The 27,029-nt window shown below is 42.2% G+C and overlaps 2 protein-coding genes across 2 annotated transcripts; both read left to right on the top strand.

The window, feature by feature from the left end:
- The first annotated feature begins 92 nt into the window (after nucleotides 1-92).
- LOC147753584 (uncharacterized) lies at nucleotides 93-19,467 on the top strand. Its single transcript, XM_086968009.1, has 3 exons — nucleotides 93-776; nucleotides 18,628-19,286; nucleotides 19,459-19,467. Exons 1-3 carry the CDS (start codon nucleotides 587-589, stop codon nucleotides 19,465-19,467), a joined length of 858 nt encoding a protein of 285 aa, XP_086824135.1. The 5' UTR covers nucleotides 93-586.
- Nucleotides 19,468-19,489: 22 nt separating this feature from the next.
- On the top strand, nucleotides 19,490-25,159 carry LOC111259765 (uncharacterized). Its single transcript, XM_022831982.2, has 3 exons — nucleotides 19,490-19,818; nucleotides 22,387-22,513; nucleotides 23,140-25,159. The coding sequence occupies exons 1-3, from the start codon at nucleotides 19,519-19,521 to the stop codon at nucleotides 23,454-23,456; spliced, it is 744 nt and encodes a 247-aa protein (XP_022687717.2). The 5' UTR covers nucleotides 19,490-19,518; the 3' UTR covers nucleotides 23,457-25,159.
- The last annotated feature ends 1,870 nt before the right edge of the window (nucleotides 25,160-27,029 follow it).

Genomic DNA, 27,029 nt, shown 5'->3' with positions numbered 1-27,029 from the left:
TCTCGCAAGCTTAGCTGAGGGCCCGTCGGGTTCAAAGGCAACGGGCGCACAACGGACTTTGTTGATCTCTTGTTGAGGTGCCAGCTCTAAAACAACTCCGGTTGGAACCCCGCAGGCACAGAGACGGCATGCCGCTGGGTAAAACTACGCGTATAACACCGAGAAATCAACTGGTCCTTCCCTTCTCATAGACAAAGGCGGATGCCACCTGATTTTGAAGATCTCAAGCTGACTATCTCAACACGAGCGAGCAGCGTGCTGTCGACAAACACTGCCTAGAACTTGATAATATCATCTTTTTGTTTCTATTGTTCAAAGAGCTTTTCACCTAGTGGATGTTATTGAACTAGCAACAAAACAAGTTTCAAGTTACGATCAAGCAGGTGGTACACACACAATACCGTTAAGTTTTGCCAAATCAAAAGTATTAAGCCCGGAGGAAGTTGTTTGTCAACAAGGTGGTAAATTCCAAGACGCAGGTGTATGCAAGCCAGTCAACATTGAGAAGCCAAAAGAGCCTCAGGCGTTGAGAGTGACGCCGGAGGCGGGTGGGTGATAGCATAACTAAACGGCAGCTGTGAAGACGATGCCGCGTTGTTATCTTCTCAAAAAAAAGGCGGCCGCTCTTGAACTTCGAAGGGCCGCGGAGGAAGAGCAAAAGAGACAATCAGCACTTAATAATAACAATAATAACACTAATAGCAATAACCATAACAAACATAGCCTACCAGAAGCAGAACTGTGCAACAATGGCGACGGCAACAGTTTTCTTCGAGGTGAGTCTCTTTTGATCACAGCTTCCATTCAAGCTCCAGAATACCCTTGCATTACTCACTCAGTTTAGCAATTGAACTTGACCAAAAAAAAGGACAAAGAAGTATGTACTTCAAGTACCCATGCAGAATACAGGTCAGAAAAAAAGTAGTCTTTAGATTAGTCCATTGAGACATGAAGTGAGAATAAGGACTTAAAATCGAAAGTCAAACTTATAGATAAGAATATAGGCTACTTACACTGTGTTGAGAGTACTTAAAGCACAAACGGCACAAAGTGCTTTATCTAACATTGAGCCGGACATCGGCAGGAGTCGAAAAAAGAAGTTAAGCAAATATCTATTTTAAGTGACAATTTCAGCTTTTAAGCTTCAGCAGTCTGTGGTATATATGCCGATGCTTCTTGTAATTAAGTAAACGAACGTTAGCGCTTTAAAATCCCATAGCAATGCGGACAGCAAATTGTCTAAGAGGGAAAATTTTTAGGTCCTTATTGCAGGCCTTTTCACTTTTACAAGGTAAGATAGGAGGTTCGGGAAAGCGCGCAATAATTGAAACTGTTCAGTACTGATGTATTCTTTTCCAAACAGTTTTTATTAAATAACACTGAATGCAATTGTCTCAGTACGTTTTCGCATGCGCCAAAATGGTCATACATCTTATTTTACCTTTACCTGAAACTGCTACACATGGACAATGCTAATCAAGTAGAAAACATACTGTGTCCGGTACCTTCCTGAAGTTAATATACGTGAAGCCTTCCGCCAGCATATTTATTGCTTTTATGAGCACGACAAATTTGCCCTCATCATGGAACCCTTTATTGTGTGGGTGTAAACACTGCTGAAAACAGTTATCGATGAAAGCTTTTTCCGAGTTTTTCTAAAGCACTGTTCAAATTCTGTCAGTTATGGTAAGACTCGGTCAGCTCAACGTAAGTTCTCTTCAGCAGTTTTTTTTTCAATGTTGACCTTCTAATTTAAATGTCAGCTTTTGCCATTATCGTCCTAGTCGCCGCTGGCGGCGACTTGAAGAGGACAATATTCGTTGATTATATGCAGCTTAATTACCATTAGAGACTAAAATCACTCACATGATTATGGGGCATTGTCAGTTCTTCATCATAAATCGGCTTCACAGAAAAAAAGAGTAAAAAATTGATGGCAACAAGTTCTTGATGGCTATTAGGCAATGTTTGGGACTGTACAGCATCAGATTGATCTTTTGCTGGGCAAGAACCAGTCACGAAAGGTAACTGTAGTTTCGAGTAACGAAAAATGATAAAATGGAATCACATTAATAAGACTAGCTCGAATTCTTTGGACGGACATGTCCTACACATTCTTTAATAACCTTATAGCTCTTGAATACAGGGCCAAGTTACTTGTTTACGCATGAGAACATTGTTTGAGGCATTCAAATTGGATTGTTGGATCTCTAAGGCTGGTCCTTATCACTTTTGATATATCTATAGACTTTCTGTCTATGCGTGATAAAAGGCCCTTTTACACCACCTATATATAGTGAGCTTTGTCCATATAAAGGATTTGAATGTATCTTCAATTAACTTTAATAGCTTGTTCCATAGGGAAGACTGAACGACACGGCTTACTGTTGCGAGATTTCATGTCATGAAACCGATCACACTGGCTAAACATATTTCTAGTGCTGTTAAAAAAATAAGCAACGTGAAAGGCTTTAACCGGTACCAGCCGCAGGTTGTACTAAAATTTACGACTGGACTTCTGCATCTAAGCCTAATGTCACAGAAGCTATCTATGGTTTATTGTAGATAAAAAAAAATCAGAAGATTTTTATCATAACCGAATAAGCAGGAATTAAAAAAACTTCTCGTATTCCGTAATCCTGTTTCTGTAGCTTGGACATCGGCGTCTAAAACTGTGGAAAGAGTAAGTGGTTCGATTGTCCTAAAAAAGCATTTTGTATATCCTACGATGAATCGATTTGAATGTATCATACTGTCGTGTCTGCCTAAATTTTTACATGTGTTAGCATAAATTAGTGCTCTTCTTGACTTTTATGACCTCAAATTTTGCCCTTTTAACTACGAGCGAAGTTACCGGATTCTCATCCGAATCAAACTAATTGTCTATCAGATATCTGATAAACTGGATACTTAGAAATTTGTGGAATCTCTGGGAAAACCTTGTTCCGATCACGGTATAGTGGTAACGTATACCTGCTTCTGGCGGGAATAATGAAAGGTTTGTGCTCATAGAAATATTCAAAATAGTGAAAAAAAGGACAAGAGCTGTACAAGGCGATAACATGACTATTCACATTAAGAACCGGCTTTAGAGTTTAAAAAAAAAGAAGCGCAGTCTTTTTACATGACACCCCATGATGTCGTCCTGAGATCCATGTAAAGATAAGATTAGAATCCACGAAACAGTCGCGCTGTGAGGCCTGCGCATTTAACAACTGTAGAGTATCTTGAAGATGAAACGGACTTCCGACAGGCCAATAGTTGTTGGCTGCTAAAGTCTGAGGACAATCTCTAGCATATGCTTAAATATGTCGCGAGGAGTCAGCCTTTCGGTACGTAGCTAATGACATTTCGTGCTGCTTATTGCTTCATCGTTGGAAGAAATGATACTTTAGGGATGAAAATCTGCCACGTTCTTCTGTATGCGCTGATGTCCTAATACCGAAGCCCAAAATCCCCCTGGTCGCCCTGATCAGAAATTCGTCATTTACATATCCTTATCGAGTGAGGAGCTGTCATCATTAACAAATCCTTTTAGCCTTCTATGTGACGTTTCCACGTGAATGTGCCATGTCCCCTGTTTTCTTTAGTTGTCTCACCTCTTCTTTCTTTAGCTCTACCCCAACTAGCCCCCCAGCTTCTGCTGCTGTCACATGCACTTTTCTGAGTAGTCGTCTCCTTTGGCTTTGCGACGTGGGCACAAACCCGGTATGTTGAAGCATTTGGTAGCCACACACAGGCAACACATTCATAAACCCTAATCTTTAGCAGTATTGAAGTAGCGTCGGCAATTACTATGATATATACCCATTAGATCTCTCAGTCAGCTAAATTATTCTACTTGAACCACAGTTGATTATATTACTGATATATAGTTATCGATATGATTCGAAGCAATAAAACGCGCTCCCGTTTTTTTGGGAAACGAATAGTATCATAAAGCAAAGAAAATAGCAGCATGGTTAAAGACAACGTACGAGTACTGGGTAGTTTCATCGACTATTCTGTCATCAAAAGAAAAATATATTATTGCCAAAGACACACACTACGCAATTATGTTAATAAAAGAAGTTATTTAATAATAAGGATTTTATCATTTATTTCGACTCCTAACTCATCAATTTGTCAAAAATAAAGAAAGTGCAAAAAAGTTAACGACAACCAATATTCCATAAACTATATTGCCAACCGCACACATTCCAAAACACAAATACGTATATATATATATATATATATATATATATATATATATATAAGAGAGAGAGAGAGAGAGAGAGAGAGAGAGAGAGAAATTGTATCACTCTCTTAAATGATACACACTTGATTTGTACAGCGTGTGTGTCTGTTCTCTAGTAAAAGATAACATACATAAGTGTATTCGCTATACTTCTGTATAGAATTGCCCCCAGAGCGTACCATTCCTGCTTAAAGAAACGATCCTCAAGAAGCAGCGCTTTCTACACTGCGTCCCCAACTATAGCAACAAAAGCCTGTTTCATGCTATCTCCTTACAGTTCATCCCTTCAACGACCTCTCGCAAATTTGCAAACCCACAAAAAACTACAACTGTGCAAAAACAATCGAATAGCCCAACGGCGAATCTCCTGTGCGGACTTGGGCCCGCTACCAACATGCTGAGCTGACTCTCACGAAGCCTTAAGTTTGAAGAAATCGTTAATGCAGGCAAATGCTAATAAACTATCTGCATTGACAATATACAAAAATCGCATGATCCAACGACATCTTATTCGTCTTCTCAGATCAGGGAACGTGCAGGGCATATGCTGACCACGAGGGCCTACAGTACCGTGACCTGCTCCCAATGACTGAGAAGTAGAAAACTGTGAAGCACGCACGGCAAACGAACGAGGAAAGCAGAGAGAAAGGATCATTTTGCAGGTAAAGTGTCCTGCCTGGAAGACGCCCCCAACTTCCTTCCTTGTTCAAGATGTGTACTGTGCTCTGCCAGTGTACACAAAGGCAAGACTGAAAGGCAGACTTCTCTCCTTTATCGTTCCTCGAAAACGCTGGATAGAAATCGAACCAAGTTCAATTTGTATGTCAGGACCGTAACTCAGGGCACAAAGCAGCTTTCCACCTGCAAACAGACATTCACTGAACTCTGTTGTCAACAACGTAAGGGCATATTTAACAGAGAGCGCAAAACTAGACACCACATATTTTTTTTGTTCACAGTCAATGCAGTCTATATCATAGGGGAAAATTAAACTGTTTTAGGTGACAGGTGAGACAATAGTGAGGCTGGTACCGTAAGTCTGTTTAGAGGTCGTGTGCTCAAATCAAACGAAGGCGCAGAAGGTGTTTCCGGATATATTTTTCATAGGAAACTATCTGTCTGCACGTCCAGAATAACGGTCATGATCCGGAAAATTAGCTCAATAAAGATTTACTTTAGAAAGAAAACATGTTTTCTCTGTAACAAAAAGGCTTCCATACCTCGACAATGCCGGGAGGGACATGCAGTGGTTGAGTGGCTACAAAATTGCGCGCATCTTAATACCATACTGTAGTAGTAGTAGTAGAGTCCGAAAGACTCCAAAGTGAGAAAGGAAGGCGGCTAAGGACAAAAAAGGCATTTAACCAGTTACCTTTTAAAAAGGCAACCCTTTATAAGAAAAACTACTACCTGTTAAGCTTATGTTAAGCGTGGTGTTCATTTCAACTATGTCAATTTGTTGGTAAATGGTATCTTCAAGAACGCGAGACAGTTCTCAAGTGTGAGAACAAGCGAGGTAGTGCTTGCGGTGGTGGCCAGAGAACCGATTTGAAGTTGCAACAAAGGCTACGAGTTACCTGTGGGTGGTCTAAATCGGCATTTCTATTACTATTTGATTCAGAACTTTTGTGGCATATCTACGCCATTCTAGCTTCTTTGATCGTCCTACACGCCTTTCTGTGCTTGGCTTGAATATCTTGAGTACACTGGTGGCCCACAGCTGTTGAAATACTGATATAGGACATTACAATGATGACAATGATGAGTTCACATACGTCTGCTATGGTCAGCGTCGTTATTGAAATGATTGTAATATAGGCTTTCTTTCGTTGGTATGTGCTGGTGACTGCAAAGCTGAGGAAACATACAGGCAAAGAGAAGGAATCAAGCCATCAAACCATTTCCGTTATTCGGTCCGTTTCGAGGAAACTTTGTTCGTGTCGAAGATGATCGCACTCGGTAATGTTGAGGGGAGTTGGACTCGTCGGTGGAGGATACGAACGAAGATGTAGAAAAGCATCTACTTCGTCTAAAGAAAACGATAACGAAGTGACCGCATGTGCCATGAAAGATTTCAAGCTGGGTTACGGCAAAATAACACTTGACTCGTCGTAAAGTTGCCGTATCGTCAGCAATGCTTGTACGAAATGAAGGTTCTGACTCTTCGATATAACCTGAACAGGTGAAATACATAGAGCTTTGAATTAAATGCGGATGTAGATCGTTAGGACATAGGATTCTCTGTTTGCACTATTGGACCGGGAACAAAATATTTTCTTTCACCTTATGTTAACGAAAAAAAATAGGGTGCTTTAGCTTTTGCGTGGAAAACTGAGCAAAAACTTTACTCGATCTGGTTATAGTATTAGCATACAAGGAACGCCCTATTCATGGCTAAAACAGCAGTAAAATACCTTCCTAGCTCTAAAACAGGCACCGTTACTAATTCAAATTTACGAAAAGCTGCAGCAATTGACAAAGAAGTCTAGGTTAGACTGAGCACTGAAGTTACTTTGTCACAAATTCGTTATAATCGTCTACAACTTTAATTACGTTTTCGGCTTTTTTTGATCGCGTTATCGCGGCAGAATACGCCGCACATCCCGCCGCACCGTAACATCTTTATTCAATATTTCTACCTCAAAAAACATCGTTTTGTATCTGTGTATGCCGTTGTATTTGCTTGAGACGAGTCTGTAGAGGCGTCGTGTACAGATAGTCATCCATGCAATACCTGCATATGTTTTTCCATTTATCATGGGAATGAAGCTCCAATGTATCAACTTCCAAGAGTTATCCGTACTCCAATGATAGTTGTCCAATCGCATCGTTATTAGGGGTAGCGTCCGTAACGGTCTTTGTGTTGCCATGGCTGTTCTGCCATAGCTCGGCTTCGGCTGTTCATTGAAGTGAAATTGCAAATGACTACAATAGCCAGCCTCGAACGATTCTAGGCCCTGACGTCGTGCTAGAGTGTGTATATCCGTCAGAGTGCCTTGACGCGGCGGCAAATGGCTGTAAATATGTGATCTGTGAAAATGACTGTATGGATCCCGATTTCGCTGACCCAGGCTTGCTTGCGGCACCTGACTAGACCTGGGCATGCCCGGAGAAAGCTCGTTCAGCTTCGGTCGAGGAAACACTTAATGGGATAATGGGCATTGGCGCGATTCTCGGTTTCGTCTGTTAACCAACGCCGAGCTGAAGGCAAGGGCTGGGGTATGGGACGCCCACAACCGCGATCATGGGTTGGTAGAGCGATCTCTTACTATCCAACGCACATTTCGCGCATGGGTTACGGATGGCTAGAATTTGTGTTGTTTTTACCAGCCTGTTCGCTTTAACCTGTGCGACGTTCAATTATTAATAGATGCGCAGCCGTAACTACAATGCTGGCAGCAGCGCTGTGTGGTGCCGCACGTGAACCGGTGACGTTTTTTATTTAAAGGCATATCATGCTTTATGTAACTGTGCCCATATGTAATTAGCATTGAATTCATATAGCCATATATGTACGCGTGTGGGTATATCAACGATTGAGTATTTTCGTGTAACTGCACCGTACAAAGCGGTCCTATCGTTTTATGAAGGGTTAAAAATACCCTCAGTTTAAGTTGTCCTACAGTCGTTGAGACCCGTAAATATCTCCGCCTCGAACATGCGGCGTGTGTGACCTATAAATCAAAATTAATGACCATGTATTGTCACTTTAATTGCACCTGCATCCTATAACCAATTACAGTTCTGGTATTCCTCTCGCCAAGAAGGAGATTGTCATTCTATTGAACACACGTTGTGACAAACTAGAAAGTTTGGCTAAAACGACCTTTTTTTTTAGGTCGTTACTAGCGGTCCTTAACAAAAAAAAAACTGGCTTTCAGCTTCGCGTTAGTGTACAGATTGTAACGCGAGATGTCCTAATGCTATAGCAAATACAGCACAACATTTGAAACCTTCGCGTATTGTTGATAACGAAGGCAAAGAGGACTAACTATTTCAACAAAGATACCACAAGCTTATCCAGAGGTATAATCTCGATTTATCTAATAATTGCTTCTCTGCTGTCCGTCTACCCTCCACGAAAGGCCGCGTCGCGCTCTTTCAAATACTTACCAACTAACATGTACCTAAAGCGGTTAGGCTATTAATAGGGATCGAACGTGTACAGCCATTTTCCGCTGTTTCGATCTTGTTCGAGTAGTTGCTAATGGTTCTTTCTTTTTCGTTCTCTTCTGCAGTAAACCCTTTTCTAAATGCTTATGGATCCGGGATTATTTTAGAACTAAATGCAGTACGCTGTTAGGTCCGCCATACTTCGCTAAGTGACGCAAGAGGTCGATAGACTGGCCAGTTGGCCATTTTTTTCTCATTGAAATGATTTCGGAAGCAACAAAACGAGGACCTGAAGCAGTAGCGGCGGCGGCGACAGCAGCAGCAGCAGCAGCTATCTATAGAAGGAATCAGATACACAGACATACAAGTTACCCTTACTCGTACGCAGATCCACACATGCCAGTAGAGAGGGCTGAGAAAGGTACTCGTGCAGTTGCATAGTCCTCAGTCGATCCAGTGACAGCTAAAACCATCCATGCGGACTGTCAGCTGCTTCTGGTTGATTCATCTTCGTACATAATTTACCCCTCGAAGCTATCAGCTTCGATACGGACCTGTGGAGTCGAGTACTTCGCACAACATGGCAGCACAGTTGACCAGCCTGCCAGGAGGGCGTTCAGTCGGCCGACAAAGATCATCACCGCAGAAAGCACCGCTCGAGAACATCGAAGCAAACTATGAAAAATCGTTGTCACGGTTTAGCCCGACCGAGTCGTCGGGACTAACGTCGACATCACTATCTGCCTTCGTACACTCGGCGCAGGCTGTCATCCCCTGACGTTTCTATCCCCCAAATTGCCGCAGCTATAGTCACACACGTATGAACAATCGAGATTTGCCCTGGGTGGTGTCGTCCGTCATGGCTACTAAAGGCCCTGGCAGCCGCCTTTGAAAGAAAGCAACTGGAACTGCCCGACTAAGTACAGCGTGAAAAAGCGGCCGCAACACGGATACAAAGGGTCAGCACGAACGAGACAACACGATGGCAAACTGTGCCTGTTGTTGGTTTCAAGCTATAACCTATTTTTGGTGTAAATGTCCGATATTCACTAAGTTACATATTGCAATGACGAAACCGACAAATGGTTGTTTCAGAAATCAGAGCGCTTCTAAATATTGTTAGCTATAAGTGGCGTAAAAAACTTGATCGGATAGTTTTTTTCAGCTAAAATATTATGGGTAGTCAGCGCATGATCATGCCACAACCCAATTTGCAGTAATTGTAAAATACTACATAACACAGTGATTTCACACTTTCCGAAAGTCAACATTGAGGGTAAAATAAAAATGGCCCCGCCTTATGCTTGACTTTTTAATTAATTAATCATAATATTATGAAGAATTTATGGTTTCTTTCTCCGGCTGCAATCGGCAGACAGTTCAGTTTTATGCCACCATTTCGACATTGAAACACCCCGTAGATAACAAAAAAACACCTGTTGATGATTGAAAATATCCAATAGATATTTTCGAGTAAGTATGAAAACGCTCGAAACATAGTATTGAAGTATATTCCGTAACTAGTGTTACGTAGTAAAACGTAGTTGCTAATGATCGATGAAACATTTGTTTAAGTTATTATTATATCTAAGCGTCTGCTCAATGTTTACTAGCTATAATATTCGACGAAATAGACGCATACCCCTTGTTACCTTAACATGTAGAAAAGCGACTTGGTTGGGGTAAATCATTTGTTGATACGACCAAGTTGATATAGCAAGACATACGTAAAACAGGAATAGCGTCTGGCACCAGCTGTCGCTCTACCACTAGCTTGCCGTTGGGCTGGCGTGAGATTTCGCCCGTAGAGACTACGTGAGGCCATCGAGAAGAGGAAATGCCGAAGGGTTCCTTGGATAGTCTTTCGAGGATGGGTCTTGTGCATAGTGGAGACAGCGTATCACGTGTTCGAGATAGTTTGTGTGTTTTGGCTTCTCCTCTAGTTGTAGTAGGCGAACAAGAAACACGTTTGAATTGCATAGTGACTTGATACGACCTGCCTGCTCCAGCCCTTTCGCCCAATTCAGACATTTGAACAAGCAATACACGACTGACGCGTTGCTTCGATTCCAACATGTCGCCTAAGCGTACGACGTTTTTAGCACTGTGACCCCTGCAGCTGCCATTGTCTACGCCTTCGACTACGATTACCCGCCACTCTTCGATCGATTTGCCAGTTTTAACCGTTCGCCTCGTTGTCTACCTATCCTTGTGCCGATTTGTTCGTGCCCTAACTAGCAGTCTGAAGTCACTGCGATGTCGTCGAATAGTATGCGCAGTCGACCTGTGCATCGTATTGGCCCAATTTGGGGGAAATACAGTGGAAGAGAGGAACATTTGCAGAAATCTAGCAGAATCGTGGCTTATTGACGGGTAAATCGCGAATGCTTTACTAAGTAACACTGCTTGTGAGGCCAGACAAAGAAGAATCTTTATCTACGTAGCAGTAGGATAGTTTAGCGAATCGGAGAATTTGTGGATACGTTTCTCAGGGCCATCTAATGATTATAGCAACATGGATCCCTATACAACCTAACTTGGTATAGTACAACGTTAGCCGTCCAAATACGTTATATGATGCCAAACGGAGTTGGACTAATCCAATCGAACCACGCTGGTTAACAAGACGCTTTTTTCGTAATATCAGCTTTATAAAAATAAACCTAGACCGCTAGGTGTCCAATAGTCCAGTAGGCAAACGGGTTACGAGATTAGTATGCCATTATAGCTGAGCTATGCATATTTCCATTCTTAATATTGCTCAAAATCTGCTCATGTTAATTAAACGACAACACTTGGGTGAATGATACGGTACCCCATGAACTCGATAGGTGACCTTTTCATATTACTTATATGTACATCTATGTCTATCGAAAAGAGATAAGGGATCGCAATGTCAACAATATGTGTGAGTAAAGGAAGTTGTTATTATATCTACGTACCCACGTGCGTTGGTAACTGGGCAGTGCCAATAACTTGTTGTACTTTACGAGCCGTTTGTGGACAAGTTAAAGAACGCGTGTCGCTCAACGGTTTATACATTCCGCGTTAAAGTTAGCTGCTGTCGACAGATGCTTTTGGCCACCTCAGTTTTCCTCGATGCTAGGAGGCAGCTTTGAACCCTTCCAACACTGTTCCTATTCAGTCGACTGATTCCATTCAAAATGCTCTAACCCGTTATCTACTAAAGGCTTCGCTTCTGCAACAATCCTTTGCGATATATGACATAACGACATACACGTTCAGCCGAACAACGTATCTCTCGGCAGCACGCTCTGAATATGGCTGTAACAACAAACAACAAGCAACAAGATCACGCGTGCCGGGGTTTCCGCTTAGCCAGCTACTATACTGCGTGAAATGCACGTTTAACTTTTAATTTTTCGATAATCAATGAACAAGGAACTTGGACACATAGTGACGTTTGATTTTGTAGCACGTATGGAGAGCAGGGACGTTATACTGGAACTGAACAGACAGCAGATAAATGAAATAATATTGTCGACAGTGTATCCAAACAGTACGCTTTAAAGGACCATAAGGCTTTATTTTTTTTCAGTACAGTTTGTTTAAGTTTAGTTATGGATAGCCGATAAGGTCTATCAGGCAATCCATTGATTGATCTGAATAACACTCGGAAATAATGTCTTCTTTCTGATTAAAATTAGTTTACCGATACTTCGCCTTTCAGGTTGTTAAGTAGCAAATGATTTTGAGTGGCCTGTAGAGCTGTCTGGTCTATGTATCTCCAAATAAGAACGTCCACGCTCGAAATTCGAAAAGCCCAAACAGGCAAGGCCAATGGAACCCGGAATGGAGCGATGCCTTCTTTGGCAGTCTGTCCCGCGCGATTGTTGACGTCTGAGTTAGCACTGAATTGTGCGTTCTGTCCTACGTAGGCAAGGAATCATAGATGGGAAGTTTTCACTTGTAAGCCAGCCCATCGCCGCCGTTACACGGGCGGTTCAGTGGAAAAGTGTTGCACCGATTCGATTACCAGCTTTCAGCTATCCAAAGGAAAATTTATTCAAAGGGTCATCTGACGTAGGTAAAATCATTTTTCCATTAGTCAGTCCATATGGGAGCTTACTCTGATAATTATACTACGTATCGTTCTTAGTAGGTAACTTGCACAAGCAATACATACTAATTCCAGATCATCAATGTGTTGTTTTAAACGTGACACGTTTATACGGGTCACGAAATGCCATAAAGGTTAGCTAATAATCTGAAGTGCTGATAAGCTGACACTCCGGAAACTCTTGAACTCTGCAGGGCCTTGCCGAATTTGCCACGCGTTAGAATTACGTAAAACCTACAACATGAACATAAAATCAAGAAAGGCAAACAGAACTGCTAGGTAAATTTCTATATAACAAGTGAAACGATATCTTTTAGTTTACGCGATAATAAAAGCTCGACTGGCCACGCAATACCCACCTAACGCTAAGAGTATGCTACACATGTAAGTAGAATACGAAAATTGGAATTGAAGATTAGGGTAGAGGGGATCATTACCTTGGAGTAACGTGCTCATGCCCCCTGTGGTATACAGAACAATTGCAAACTCACTTTTGGCGTATATATAATTCGAAACGTGGATTATTTTTAGTCTGCTAACTTGACAGGCGGCTGGGATTTGATGAACTGAAAAATGCAACAAAGACTTGGGTTGGATAATATGACTATTGCTTCGTATTGCTATGCTTCGATTGAAACGACCGGGCTTTAATCTGTGTATATCTTTGATCAATAACTGTTCTTCAGCCTTACGCATTGGGGGAGCTACGTAACAATGGAAACGACAGAGACTGTTGCTCTTAATCGAGTTCGCATCGTTTTGTGTGTTCCCTGACGAACCACCCGGTGAACATCTCGCTTCACAGTTGGTCGTTTGAAGGACATTTCGCGTGCGTGGCATAGCACTATATCGACTCATTACATCACGACCGCTACTGGCTGGCTAACTAGAATAGGATCGAACAGTATCAAGATCTATGGCTTACTACTGGAGTACTAGATCCAAGGGGAAAATTGTTCGGGGTCGAGTGGACTAAGACAAAACAGACAGAAAGGACGTAACACAGCCCTTTTACGCCTCGGAATGAAGGAATGCAACAAAAGAAAATGATCAATTTTTCCCACTTTCAACCCTTTGCCCTTTGTTGAATCGTGCTCTTTTTTCTGCTGTTCTTTGCAATGCCGCAGTCTTTTTCTCAACTCGCTGTGGGCTCGTCGTCGTCCCTCATTGGGAAACGCCGCTCTTTGAATATCGAGTAATCCACGGCGAAGCGGTCTGATCGAAAGGGGGGGGAGAGGGAGCTGAACCGTTCAACAATTGACGACACCAACAACGAAAGAATTTTTTGCTTCGGGTACAGTACAATGAATTGACGCGTCAGTTTAATCGTTAGTCTTCCCGGCGCTAACCGAATAGTGAAATCGTGCACAGCGATCTCAAAGGTGGACATTAGGGACACAGGAGAAGTTCGACATTTACGTAAGGTACGGCCGTTACGGCCTGCACCGCTACTACTTCCGATCGCAACTCGTAATTGGAACTACTCGCTTTTGCACTATGATGCTCAGCGTTCTATGGCGACCTATACAGAGTCATATAAAGTGGAGAAAAAAAACTGATCTTTCACACCAAACGTTCATTACCTTTCGGGGTTGGACATTTTTGTTCTCTACAGGACATTGTAAGTGGCAAAGGGCTATCGATCCTATTCGCTTAACGTTTAATTACCAACCTCGTGCATACAGTGTTAACTACAGAAGTTAGAAAAACGTGTAACTATGCTACCTCACGTTATAAAAGGAGTTCACCTTTATTAGTACCTAACGCGTTAATATACTCACCCCTATATGTCTGTCTAAGTAGTTAACCACCTACCGTATTTATGACTACATACAAACAGACATCTACATCACAATAATGACACGCTATGCATGTATTTATAGGACAGAGATTTATTTTGGAGGGTGCGCCCAGTGGTGAAATGCAGATTATAGATTTGCTGTGGTGTGTAACTGTGAAATCTAGACCTTTTGCATGTCTATGTGTAGGTGCATATTAGATACAATGATAAAATCGTTATATTCGCCATGCAGCAATCAGGGGAAAACCCATTTGTGAAGTTTGGCGTAGCGTCACACGTCTGGTCAGGCCCGCCATCGTATGAGCTGTTGTCCCCAGCTGCTCTGTGGCCCGTAACGTCCGTGACTCCGCCAGGCAACAGGCGTCAGTTCCACCGTCAAGCGTTCGAACAGGGCTCCCTGTAGGCAGACATCTGCTTTTCAAGCTGAGCGTCAGCCCGAGCCTAACTCTAATCCAACAAGCGACGCCTCCATAAAACGTCAGCGCGCCGACGACGCTCTCTTTCGGGGTAAAGCACGATGTCGTCCCGATGTCGCCTTTCTCCCGTGGTCACTTTCCCCCTTTAGCTGTCAGCCCTTCTGCCCTTCTCTTTTGTCTCTGACTCTCTCTGCCTAGCCGCCGACCTTCTATACGAAACGCCCGTCAACGGGATTTCATTGCTCCCGGCGGCCACCGAACCGACGAAACCTGCCGCTCTCCACTATCGAAAACGCTATCAAGCGACGCCAAGAATCACGGGCCCGTAGCGGGCTCGCCAGTGTGCACGAGCTAACGGAGCACATCGAAGCCTCGTCGAAACACAACTGGAACAGTTTTTGGGGGATTCAGGCGGCTTTGACAGAGATGGCGGCAAGCGAAAAGGCGGGAGGAAGCTCGATGTTTGACCCCTGTTGTGCCTTACCTCGCTACCTTACTTTAAAGAGCACCCAACATGAATCTGTACTACGTCCAGTTCACTATGGGAACTGTCCATGTTCTCTTGCTTTACTAGACACTGATATCATATTCACGCATATAGAGACCTGTATGCATGTGGACGTACATGTCTCCATACTTATACCCTGTGGAAAAAACGGAGGTTTAGAGGAAAAAAAAACAGCCAGAGAAATCGGTACAAAAGCTTTAAGTGGTTACCATACTTGACATATAATACATAACTCCAAGTAGGCGGCCATAGTTATACTTTTCTATGCAATACTTTGAACACCAAAAGTGATCGAAGGAGCGAAGGCACTGCGTACATAGAGTTCCTCGGTGAACGATCATGAATTAATTTAATAGTTAGTATTATGACAGGTTACGTATAGACGGTCACGGGAATAAGTCTCTCGGTTAGCTATTATCTGGCAGAATGACAATCGAATAGCTCTGTTGCTTTGCAATACACGTGATTATATTTTTAGACATAAGACCACTTTAGCGCATCACGTGTAATGATTCGAAGGGGTGAATTTGAAAAAATTACCCCTCTTCAATTTGTATTGTATCGCATGCATGGCACGAAGAACGCAAGAAATATGCAAAATGGCCAATTAAGCGAAAACTCTATTTCACGTTTCTCTGGCATATAGGCTTGCTTCTGTTTCATATGCGTCATGAAGTCTGCCCATAAATGATTTCGCTATCAGGATCAACAGTGTGAAGCCTGCTACACTATTAGTATTGGTTTTTGCTGCATCTGCTATCGATGAGACGAAACTATCTTGACTATGAAATGGGTAATATGTTACTAATAACGCCATCAACTTGGACGTTTCTCTGTAGAAATAGCATCACAGTTATATCATGTAGTGCCTATTTTCAGCGGCAGAAAGCTATAGTAAAGATTTTAAATCTTATTTTTATATTATTATTATAATTTTAAATGAATACTTAAACGTAACTGTAGTAAGAAGTATACATTTCCTGAGCAGGTTCTTCAAAAACACGCCAACCACCTAATGGACCTAACCTACATCAATATGTAACGTTTCGGAATAGTAAAATTTAGCTACGTTCGTATTTTTTAAATGTAAAAGGTCAAAATACTCCTTTGACGAGACATCTGTCCTTAAAATGGGCTTCTTATCTGCTAATTTCGCCCAAAAACTAATGAACGTAGTTTTTCTGCCGAAAAAGGCTGTTGTCCAATATCTCTATGTCAATAACAGTTTGTATTGCAATTCGACGTACTTAACGTAAAACGACACACTAAATACTGAACCAGCTTGAAACATCACAGAATAGGTTTTGTGACTTTGGTATCAATTGCCCTATAAGTCCCCCGTTCACTTAACATTTTCGGCACATGTTGAGCCTGCTACGCGCGCTGATTTTTAGCCTTGCTTAGGACCGATAGCAAAGAATGAAAAAGAGTAGGAAAGTGGGTTCAGGGAAATGGGGGTAGTGACGAAAGGACGTTCGCTTTCTGGCCACGGTTCTCGAGATCCTAAAAAAACGACCAAGCTATTCGCTCGGTTGCTAGCAAGCTAGCTACTGGCAGGGGCTATCTCGTAGAGACGAGCTAATAAGGTTCGCATTGGTATGCACAGCAGATAGCCGAGCGAGCCGTCGTAATGAAACACCTTCTGACCCGTATCCTCTTGGGTCTAGTGCCAACGAAGGACAACCAGCCAGCTCGTCTTGTCGTCGTTTTCGTCGTCGTTGCTACCAGCACTGCTAACGCCGTTGCCGTCCCCGTTGATATTTTTTCTTATCGTTGGACGTCACCTTCGAGCGAAAGTACCTGTGCTGGACACGCTGGACGCTGCTTCTCGTTTTCTGCTCGCTATAATTCTATGGTGCCGACATTGATCATGACGATGAGACTAAAGCCGAAACGATGGTGATCTTAGGTTTTTACTCGTTATCAACGAGTGACGCAAACGTAGCAGGGGCCCGAAGGATCTTGCGCAGCTGCGGTCGGCATGAACATGGACGGCGGCAGCGGCGGCGGCGGCAACGATGAACACGATGACGACGAGTAAGAAGCCACTGCAGATTCCTTCTTCAACCGCTTCAGCCGATTTCCAACAGCAGTAGCAATACAGCAGTAGCAGCTGCCCATGCTCAGCCCTGCAGACTCAACCCTGTCTGCAGCCTATACCCCCACCCGATGCTTTTATACCCACCATATTTCCCGTTCGGATCCCCTCGTTTCCACAAGACCATCAAACAGTGATAGGAGAAATGGGGCAACTCAACGCTTACTACTGCAAGGTAAAAGAAGCGGCAGACAGCCAAAACGGAAATCCCCGTTTCCTTCTCACCAATAAGCAGCGACAGTGGCTGGTAGTTTCAGTTGCGCTGGCGGAACGGCAAGGAACGAAAGGAGAGCAGGAAAAACGAACGGGAGCTCCTGCTGTCGAGAAGCACCCGCTTATACGAAGACGATCTAGCGAGCGGGCGACGTTTAGCGGCGGCGGACGTGAAGGGGTGGGCACAGACTGCAAGCAGGGGCCAGCGGACAACGACGAAGCTGTAGTTGCTGTTTCGGCCTCGAACTGGTAGTGGCGAGAGGGAGCCGACGCAGTCAGCGCTTCAGAGATGCCCACTATGGGTCTTGTAGCTGGTCACGATGCAACGGTGCAGACGCGCCGGCAGATTACTCGATCGTCGCGAAAATATCAGGAGATGGTTACTCATCGAAGCAGTCTCATAGCCCTTGTCCATCGTTTCACCTCTCGAGTTCTCCCTTCGTCCCTGCCTGCTTCGCCTACTTGTTAATGGGAGGCCGTTTGAGGAAAGGTAGAAAACGGGAGGCGAATATGACAGCAATGATATGCTAAGGCAAGTGAAGAAGGCGAGCAGCCTGAAACACGGCAGCTCTGGCCGGAACGGAAAAAGTGTTTAAGCCGACTGTTGCAATGCCCCTTCGAGTGGTGCATTTCCGACTTGGATCAAGTTGAGATGCGGCGTTGGATCAAGAAAATGAAAGCTAGACACCTTCTCCGACGCTGCATGCTTTGCGCACTTAACTACCTAGGATCTTCTATCGTCTATCGTTCACTGACCGGCCCGACCAGCTGCCAAGGTGTTGAGCAGAAAAATACTTCGCACTTTTGCTGCCCAACACCAAATGACGCCCACGAACAAACTAGTTAAATGTTATCGTCAAAACAGATAAACTTTAATGTAAATCACTTGAACAATGTTGAGCAAGCACTAGTTACGGTCTATTTAACGTAACTTATTGTAGGGTGAACTGAAATAGATTCGTTTTAATTGGTTTTACAGTAAATCGTTCACGGTTATTCGATTCGTTCCGACCGGAATCTGCGATTGGCTCAAAGATCATTAAAGAGATAATGCTTATAGTTCTCAATATGAGCCGAGGCAGGGACCAAAACGATCTCCCACATAACCAAGAACGAAGATCTAGTTCAGAAACTAATAAAGTATTTGATTGATATTACAGATTGTATTACGACAGACCATTACAACAGCAATGATTTTCATCGAACAGAAAACGGCCTACCGGATCGTAGGTCTCTGGGGGAACAATCTCCGCGCTCTCTCGAACTTTGCCTAACGCCACCAACATCTTGCGTAGGCGTTTCTACTATACATACTTACGCTACATCCCAAGCGCTTCCGCTAGAGTTCTCTAATTCGACAGCGGTAACATTTACCCCAATGCCAAGGTCAAGCTCACCCTCCCACGATGGCAATCCGGTAACCCCACAGCTAAGACCTACGTTAACTCCACCCCCCATTACATTAGCAAGTACGCCATCGACGTCGCCTCGCTTAGAATTTTCTCCTTCGCCTTCTTATCATGGTGTTGCTGCGCCACGAGAAGTTGATCGATACACCCCGCCTACTGTCATAGATATGCCTAATTTCCAGTGTCCGACGGTGGCTCCGAAAATTTTCAATCCAGCCTTTGACATTCCGTTCAGACCCAACAGGACGTTACCATTAGTTAACACCCCAGCGGGCGAGGCGATTGACCTCAGTACGAGGCAGAACGGTACTGCAGGTGTTGATAGAGGCCGCCATAGCCGCCAGCCATCTGTCACTGTATGTTATACCTATGACGCGTTTTTTATATCGGATGGCCGCTCCAAGAAGAAGGTAAGCATCGGTTCGTTGTTGTTGTTGTTGTTATTGTTATTATTTTGGTACTGAGACATACATGGAACGGTTAGATTCACTTTGAGGTATTGGAGGAACAATTATTTATATCTGACTATGCGACAGACACTTATGATTTTATTGACCCCAACTTAGCCGTTAACATCTCTAGGCACGTTAGTTGACAGGGTGACCTACCTGAGCTGAATCAACCTACTACAGTGGAACTGGAATGTCTGATAGAAGAGCAACGTTATGTAGTACCACGGGGGTAGATATTAACGACGCTTTGTTGATTGTACCTTCACGCAAACAGCCCCCGAAATTGAAGTCATGTTCGGCAGAGGCTATTTTGGGGGTGGCCCCCGTGGTTCCGTCGGGTCAAGCGCTTAGCAATTCCTCAGGTCCTTCGCGCTACCCGTGCTCAGAGTGTGGTAGACACTACGCTACATCATCCAACCTCTCACGACATAAACAGACACATCGGAGTCCAGACTCGCAACTGGCTAAGAGATGCCCCACCTGTGGAAAGGTATATATATAAACACACACACACACATACGCATATATATATATATGTTTCTTATGGAACCATGTCACATTATTAATAGTATTAGGGAATTAATCTATTATTGATATACAAGTATATGGACATAAAGATTAGGTGCTCGAGTTAGTCGTCGAGTCGTTTGTGTTAAGAAAAATCTTTACCAGTTTACAATATTGACCTGTTTTAGAACATGCAGCGAGTACGCCGATTCAGCTTTAATGGTCAATTCTGTACATGTAACTGCATATTTTCCAACCGAGCACTCTAATTATCCGAGTTAAAAAATGAAGACCAAAACGTTTCCCTATTTGTCACAACTGTGACAGTTGCGAAGTTGATTAACTTAGTTCGCAACGCTTAATAAAACATACCGTACACATGTTTTGAAGAGACTTCGACGAAATGAGCATGCTTGAATTGACCTGAGTTATGGCATCCCATGTAAGTAGATACGTACTACGAGCCGTTCATAGAATTGTTTTAAGCAGTATATTCCAAAAGAGTACATTCTTGCGCCTACACGCTAATATGAATCTGTATTTATTTACTAGACATATTATATTTACATATTTAGTTACTACACATAATATACTTGTAGCCTAGGTTTTTATTTCGCGTGTCCTCTTAACTTAAATTTCCTCCATTACGAGGAGTGCATCACTGAATGGTGTACACCCATAACTGATTGTGCTACGGTCAGAATCCGACTCGTCATTATTGAATGTATGCTTTATAAACTGCAACTTCCATAAATATCGCAACAAATCCCCTGTCTTTCGCTAATATCTTGTCAGAAAGTTACTAATTTGCTAGGAACGAGCCAATAGAAGTATCCTGGCTATACTTCTCTAATAAATTTGATTTCAACCGCCTCTAAAATTGTTTTCCTTTATGAAGTCTTGCATTTTTCAATTTTACTTTAACGTATCTCCTCCATTACGGATCTCCCACGTAACTCTACGCACAATGCTGTCAGCCGCATGGGTTCCAAGAGGTAGAAGCATAGCCACACAGCGTACATGGAAGACAATGGGGTCATGGTCTTTTACTCTGTTGCTTAGATGGACTTTTCTCGGACAGTAAGAGTGCATTTTGAATAGCCGTCGTTTTAGCATCGCCACCTCAACATCAAGTTTCCCCAGGGAACTTACCTAAGACGAAGTGGGTAAGGGTGCAAGCTAGGAGAACTCTCTACTTGATGCTCAGTGTTAACCGACCTCGGGACGGTTGTTATGCCGAGTGCCGTACGAGTAGGTCTCGAATACAAACAGGGTTTTAGTCCGCTGAGGGTGCTCAGACCAAAGATTTTTTGACTAACATTGCTACGTCGGTGCTCATCTCCGACCGAAGGTGAACGGAGCATGGCTCAATCTCCTCTTCACATAGTGCTCGTTTTCGCTTATTGTTGTGGTCGTCGCCTGTGTCTATTTCATTGGTTCATGAGTCAGTTCATCCGTTCGAGCAGCAGTTGAAAACCATCTCTAGCACCTCAACGAGCCGCAAATGCCAGCAACGTAGCGGCAATAATAGAGGAACTTGTCCAGCTCTGGCCTTCGTTCCTTAAACGCAGCAGTCAGCATTGGCTTGATGTGGGGGCGTTGGGCGCTAGGATAGGGACGTATATCTAACGTGCATCTAGTTGGAAAACGTAAGCACCAGGACTGGGAGCAAGTTGAATATGGATATGAGCTGTTGAAACGTCTTTGCCCACATTCCGTCCTTACCTAACGAACACCCATCAGCATTGCACGCAAAATGGATGACACATTTGCTCTGATGTTGCCTTCACCTGAAGGCCTTTTCAAATGATGCTGAAAGGCGCTGTTTTTATGGTAGATCTCTAAAAATGGACGGTCTTATACACCAAAAGAGGTTTCAAAGGCGTTTTTCAGATGAATATTACTGTTATAAAGTTAGTCCGACTGGAGATTTACATGTAATTGTACCAAATGAGTACTTTGATCTGTTACCCGATCTTTAAAAAAATGGTATAAATAAAGATCTACAGCAAATGTCTGAGCGGTGACTGAATTGTATAATATACAGAGTTTGAGACGTTTACGTTTATTCAAGCATGCTTTCTCTATTGCGTAATTTAAACCACGTAGAATGTGCTTCACAAAAGATTACCATGTGGAAAGATAATCTACAGTAGGGAGGCCCATGGGGATTCTACTGGCTCATTGATAGACACTTTATTAGAAGCAAAAATTGAACAACAGCCGCACCAGCACCCAAAGTGTTCAAGATCGCCAGACAATAATTCCTCAGGTAGAGGCAAGAAACATTTTATAACGTGTTTATATATATTTTATCTAGAAATTTCCGTATAATTACATCGATGTTTTAATTTTTTCATTGGGAATCTTTTCTACATATGTAAACCTAGAGTGAAGTTTCCCAGGGAAACTCTACGCTACATTATATTTGTCTAGCCCGTTTCATGACTGTAATTCTCCATCGCTTCGAAGGGTATTCAATTTCGTATTATTAAGGCACTGGATTAAGCTACAAGTACTGTTTTTCTACATTGTTTTGGCATGTTATTAGGTGTATGTATCGATGCCCGCTCTGTCAATGCACTTACTCACTCATAAGTTGAGTCACAAATGCGATGTTTGCGGGAAAGCCTTTTCCCGACAGTGGCTTTTGCAAGGCCATATGCGATCACACACAGGTAGGTCCTAAACATGCGCCTGTCCTTCAAATCGCGCGACCGTCCTACAGAGAGGACTCTTATAACGTATCCCGCATATAACTGTAATCTGTCATTCTGAATGCATAAGTTTTGAATGGAAGTATTGACACTGCTAATATTTAGTCACATGCAAAAGACACATAATAAAGCATATAACATTTCAGTGTCATAAGTCTTACGTCTTTCGATTGTTTTCTTTGAAGCACATCAAGGAACTAGAGGCTTTTTCAATACACCTTGGCATAAGCCTGGTAAGATTTGGCAAAGCTTGGTGAAGCTTCTCCCTCTTTACTTGCATAATTTAAGGCACTCTTAACTATCAATGAGCTGGTAATAGTTAGAAGCAAAACTATCACTAGTATATTAATAGTCGGCCTATTGATAGCTTATCTATTAAAATGAATACGAAATAGCTGTTTCTCTATGCATTTATCTGAGACCTAGTCTAGGATTGTGTCGCTGTCATATAGTTCCCTTATATGACCTTTTTTCCCCTAGGTTATACACAAGCATGAAGTCTTTATATTATTGTATCTATGAAATACCTTTTATCAATGTATTGTTGTATAACTGCTATCTGTTTATTGTTTCGTTGTTCCATTTAGGAGAGAAACCTTTTGGCTGTGCGCACTGTGGAAAGGCATTCGCAGACCGTTCGAACCTGCGAGCACATATGCAAACGCACTCGGGGCTAAAGTTTTTCAAATGCGACCGCTGTCAACGACGGTTCGCGTTAAAAAGCTATCTCAACAAGCATCTTGAGGCAACATGTGTCACGTCGACTTCACTAGCGGCAAAGTCACTTCAGGAAGACGACCACGAAATGGATCATCTCATTGACCCAGACCCACAGCATGACTTTTACGACAGATTCGCACCGCCGTCCTCTTCATCGTTTCAACTGGACGCCGACCTACACTAACATTACGTCATCGACCAACGCTGTGAAGCAAATATACTTTTTACTGTGAGATCGTTTAGTGATTAATTAGGACGTCATTCCAATCGACTGCATTCTTAAAATTGAATTGTTTGACATCATCTGACATAGGCTTTTACACGAGGGATAGTGTTTCCATTGATGTAGTCGACCTCTTAGAGAAAAATAACGCTACAGAAAAACTTATCAAAACCGAAAGACCAATCATCGTGCACACACGTGACGTTATTCAACACACGATACAAGAAAAGCGGTTTGTCAAAGACGTTCTTTATTTACTTATCCTATAATGCTGCATGCATTTGAGCATGATTATCCCTACAACGGATAGATAGCTAGAAGCGGCTCTTATCAAGATGAGAAGGCAACTTTTTAAAGAAAGCCCATAAAGTGCGATGAAGTATCTTCCCAATATCCATTCCGTTTGATGAACATACACATAAGCTTAAAATTGATGCTAAAACATTCATACTGATATTAATGTACATGTTCTTTATGAATGCATACGAAGGTCTGCGTTTCTCAAAAGAACAAAACATCTAATTGGCTCTCAAAATCAAAAGCTAATTAAAATGCAGAAAATCTTAGAATTTTTTATTACCATGGAATGCAGTTTTTTTAGAAATCCTCGGAAGGCAGTTTCAAAAATATGGCTGCAACTGACTTTTTCTTAAGTATATCTTATGTCTATGAAGATTATTTCTAAGATGTTTCAAGATCATTTAAAATTGACCAAGATAGTGACCGACTGAAAACTGTGTTAGACAAATGGTATAATTGGCAGAAATGGTTACGAATGTATACACGAACACGCCAGAATGTTATATACTAACTAAAAATAAAATTGTTTACGCGTCAATAATGTATACCTTTGGACACGCATACGTACTTGTTGACTAAAGCTATGTCTTATAACTTGCTAGTGAAACGGGAACCGTTTTTGTTTTTTCATCTAGTTTAGTTCACTACGAACTAATCGTGAGCGCTAATGTGTTGCCTGATAGGACAGCGGCCGAGATCACCCCCGTTACTGTGCAAAATGTATGAAGTACATACAAGCGCAGCCCAGATATGATGTATTGGCAACTACATCGACTCGCACTAGTATGCACACCAATGTATGCTACTAGTGCATTCAGTAAGTAAATAAAAAGGGTCGAATATACACGATAAAAGCTTCAAACACAAAAGATAACAATAACAAGCAGACCACAAGGGCGTGCAACACAAGGAAAGAGTTCCTGAAATGCGACTTAACCATCCCACGCACTTCCGTGATACGTACAGGCCATACCGTTCACCGGATAACGAATGAACGATACATATTTTCCGTAAAGCGTGACAATACTTAGAAGACCAATGGCAAGCAAATAGTAGAGGACAGTACCTTGGATTCAAAGTGAACGCCAAAGCAGCTTAGGTAGGACGAAAAAGCTCATTTCATAACGCATAGGTAGCAAGCATATATGTTTACGATACCATACGGTGTTTCATTTTTCGTTAACATTATCTAGTACTTAGCCATTTTACATTGAATAATGATTATTTGAATTCATTGAACTCTTAGCTAGCGCATGATCTTCATAGAGTATTCGTATTAATTCGAAAATTAATTGTAAAAACCCGTAATAAACACACAAATACATCAGCAACAGCGAATATACCTTGGATTGTTTTCGAAGACATCTTCTTGTGTTTTTATTAACTAAGCTATGATCCATGCGGGTACCAGCAAGCACAAACGCAGATCAAGTGCTGAACCCTGATTACCTATAATGCATTATTTCCAAAGGAGTGCTTCGTTGAATTGACTGTATTTCTCAGCACGGAGCCTTTGAGCTTAAAACGATCCTATATGCGAATCGCAATCTCGTTAAAGCGATTTTTTACGAAAAAGTTGACGTTTCAACTGCCAAAAACCGACATCACGGCAGCAAATAGCTGTGCTTATTAGCGTTGATGTAACTTCACATTAGCCGCGTTTTTACCGCCCAGGCTATAAGAAGATGTATTAAAATACCTAGTAATAATAATAATACTAGACAATTTGCGAGAAATCAAGAAAGTTGTCATATCTCCTTCTCTGTAGAACTTCCAGGCGTCCTGACAGAAAATTACCCGCAACTGAACAGTACACAGGACCAATATATAAGAGAATATTGCAAAAATGCTTGTAAATGATTATCTTGGGACGCACTTATCTAAACGACGCGAAGGAGCCGATATCTTGTAAAAATAATATCTTCGGAAGGTCGTCAGCTATAATCTGTGCTCTTGCGCACACATGTCATGTAAAACAAATGCTTTGCATTTTTCTTCCAAATTATCGATGAACGCCGTGGCAATTTCCGATCCCAAAGAGACCTTAAAAAACGTTCTCGTCCTAACCGGAATTTGAATCTAGAACGAGCGGCATTCCTCTAGCATTTTTCTTCCTACAGATATTAGTAAAGCTATTTTTGTTTGGCATAATTTTCATCGAGTGCGGCTCAACAATTTTTCAAATTAAAGTTGATTCTGTAGAGTTTTGATTTTGCAACAAGAACAGTGGATTCTTACATGCCATATTCGTATATTGTGATCCTTTTCGCATCGTCTAGTTGAAAATGAACGAAACACGCGATGTAACCAATTTACTAAAGACGCTGTTCGCATATCTATTATAGAGCTTCATCTAAAAATGTTGATGTAGACTGTATGACGAAAACAAATCTCGATTTACACTGGCATTTGATAATGGTCATCGAGGCTGCGTGGCTTTCAGTTCGCACGGGCACATTTAACAGCATCCGTATAGGCGTTCAAAGAGGTTTCAAAGTGAGGCGGCACACGGGGCACGATGCCGGCCGAGAAAGAAGCAGAACTATATGCGTGTATCTTGACAGAAAGTTAATAATTATCAAAAAATCAAAAGATTAATTCTCATTTCCTGTTTCAAAAAATTACAGTTACCCTTTATATACATATCCTGCAATACTGAATGGATATTGCCATAATAATAATCATAGGAGTATTAATTTATTTTTTGTGTATTCGATTAACTTCATCATTTACAGAAACTTACCTGCAGGTTTCCTTTAACCGAATGGACGAAAATTGGAAGTTAATCGAATAATAAATTAGTACTTCCATGATTATTATTTCGTCCATTCGGTTCAAGGAGACCTGCAGGTAGGTTTCTGTAAATGATGACGTTCGAATTATAGCGTTAAGGTTATATTGATTTGCAAGCCTGTCCGATCTAAAACCGACCTCTAATTTAGGGACAAAGTTAGGAATCAAAGATACCTAGTAACCCTTTCTGTCCACATTAATCATATTGATTAGATTAAAAGACTTAAACATAAATGTTTAGTCACCCTCTAAATAAACTGTTTATTACCGTACTGCGTCTAATTATTAAATATATGTTGAAAGCGTTTTGCTTTGTCGTTCAATTTTGAAGCAGCCCAGCATCCCACCATCGCTTTTTGACAGGCTTTGTTACTAATCGACGGACGCTGGAAGGTCTGGATGACATGCTCGATCCGAGAAGGAAAACGCTTTCAGCTAAAT

This window comes from Varroa jacobsoni, unplaced genomic scaffold (genome assembly GCF_002532875.2).
Source record: "Varroa jacobsoni isolate VJ856 unplaced genomic scaffold, vjacob_1.0 scaffold_367, whole genome shotgun sequence".
In the NCBI taxonomy this organism is placed as follows: domain Eukaryota; kingdom Metazoa; phylum Arthropoda; class Arachnida; order Mesostigmata; family Varroidae; genus Varroa; species Varroa jacobsoni.
This window is presented reverse-complemented; position numbering and strand designations above follow the sequence as displayed.

Coding starts and splice junctions, on each gene's coding strand:
- LOC111259765 (XM_022831982.2), top strand. CDS start 19,519: ATGTCTGATAGAAGAGCAACGTTATGTAGTACCACGGGGGTAGATATT. Junction 19,819..22,386: donor GATGCCCCACCTGTGGAAAG/GTATATATATAA, acceptor GCATGTTATTAG/GTGTATGTATCGATGCCCGC. Junction 22,514..23,139: donor CCATATGCGATCACACACAG/GTAGGTCCTAAA, acceptor TGTTCCATTTAG/GAGAGAAACCTTTTGGCTGT.
- LOC147753584 (XM_086968009.1), top strand. CDS start 587: ATGCCGCGTTGTTATCTTCTCAAAAAAAAGGCGGCCGCTCTTGAACTT. Junction 777..18,627: donor CGGCAACAGTTTTCTTCGAG/GTGAGTCTCTTT, acceptor TTGATATTACAG/ATTGTATTACGACAGACCAT.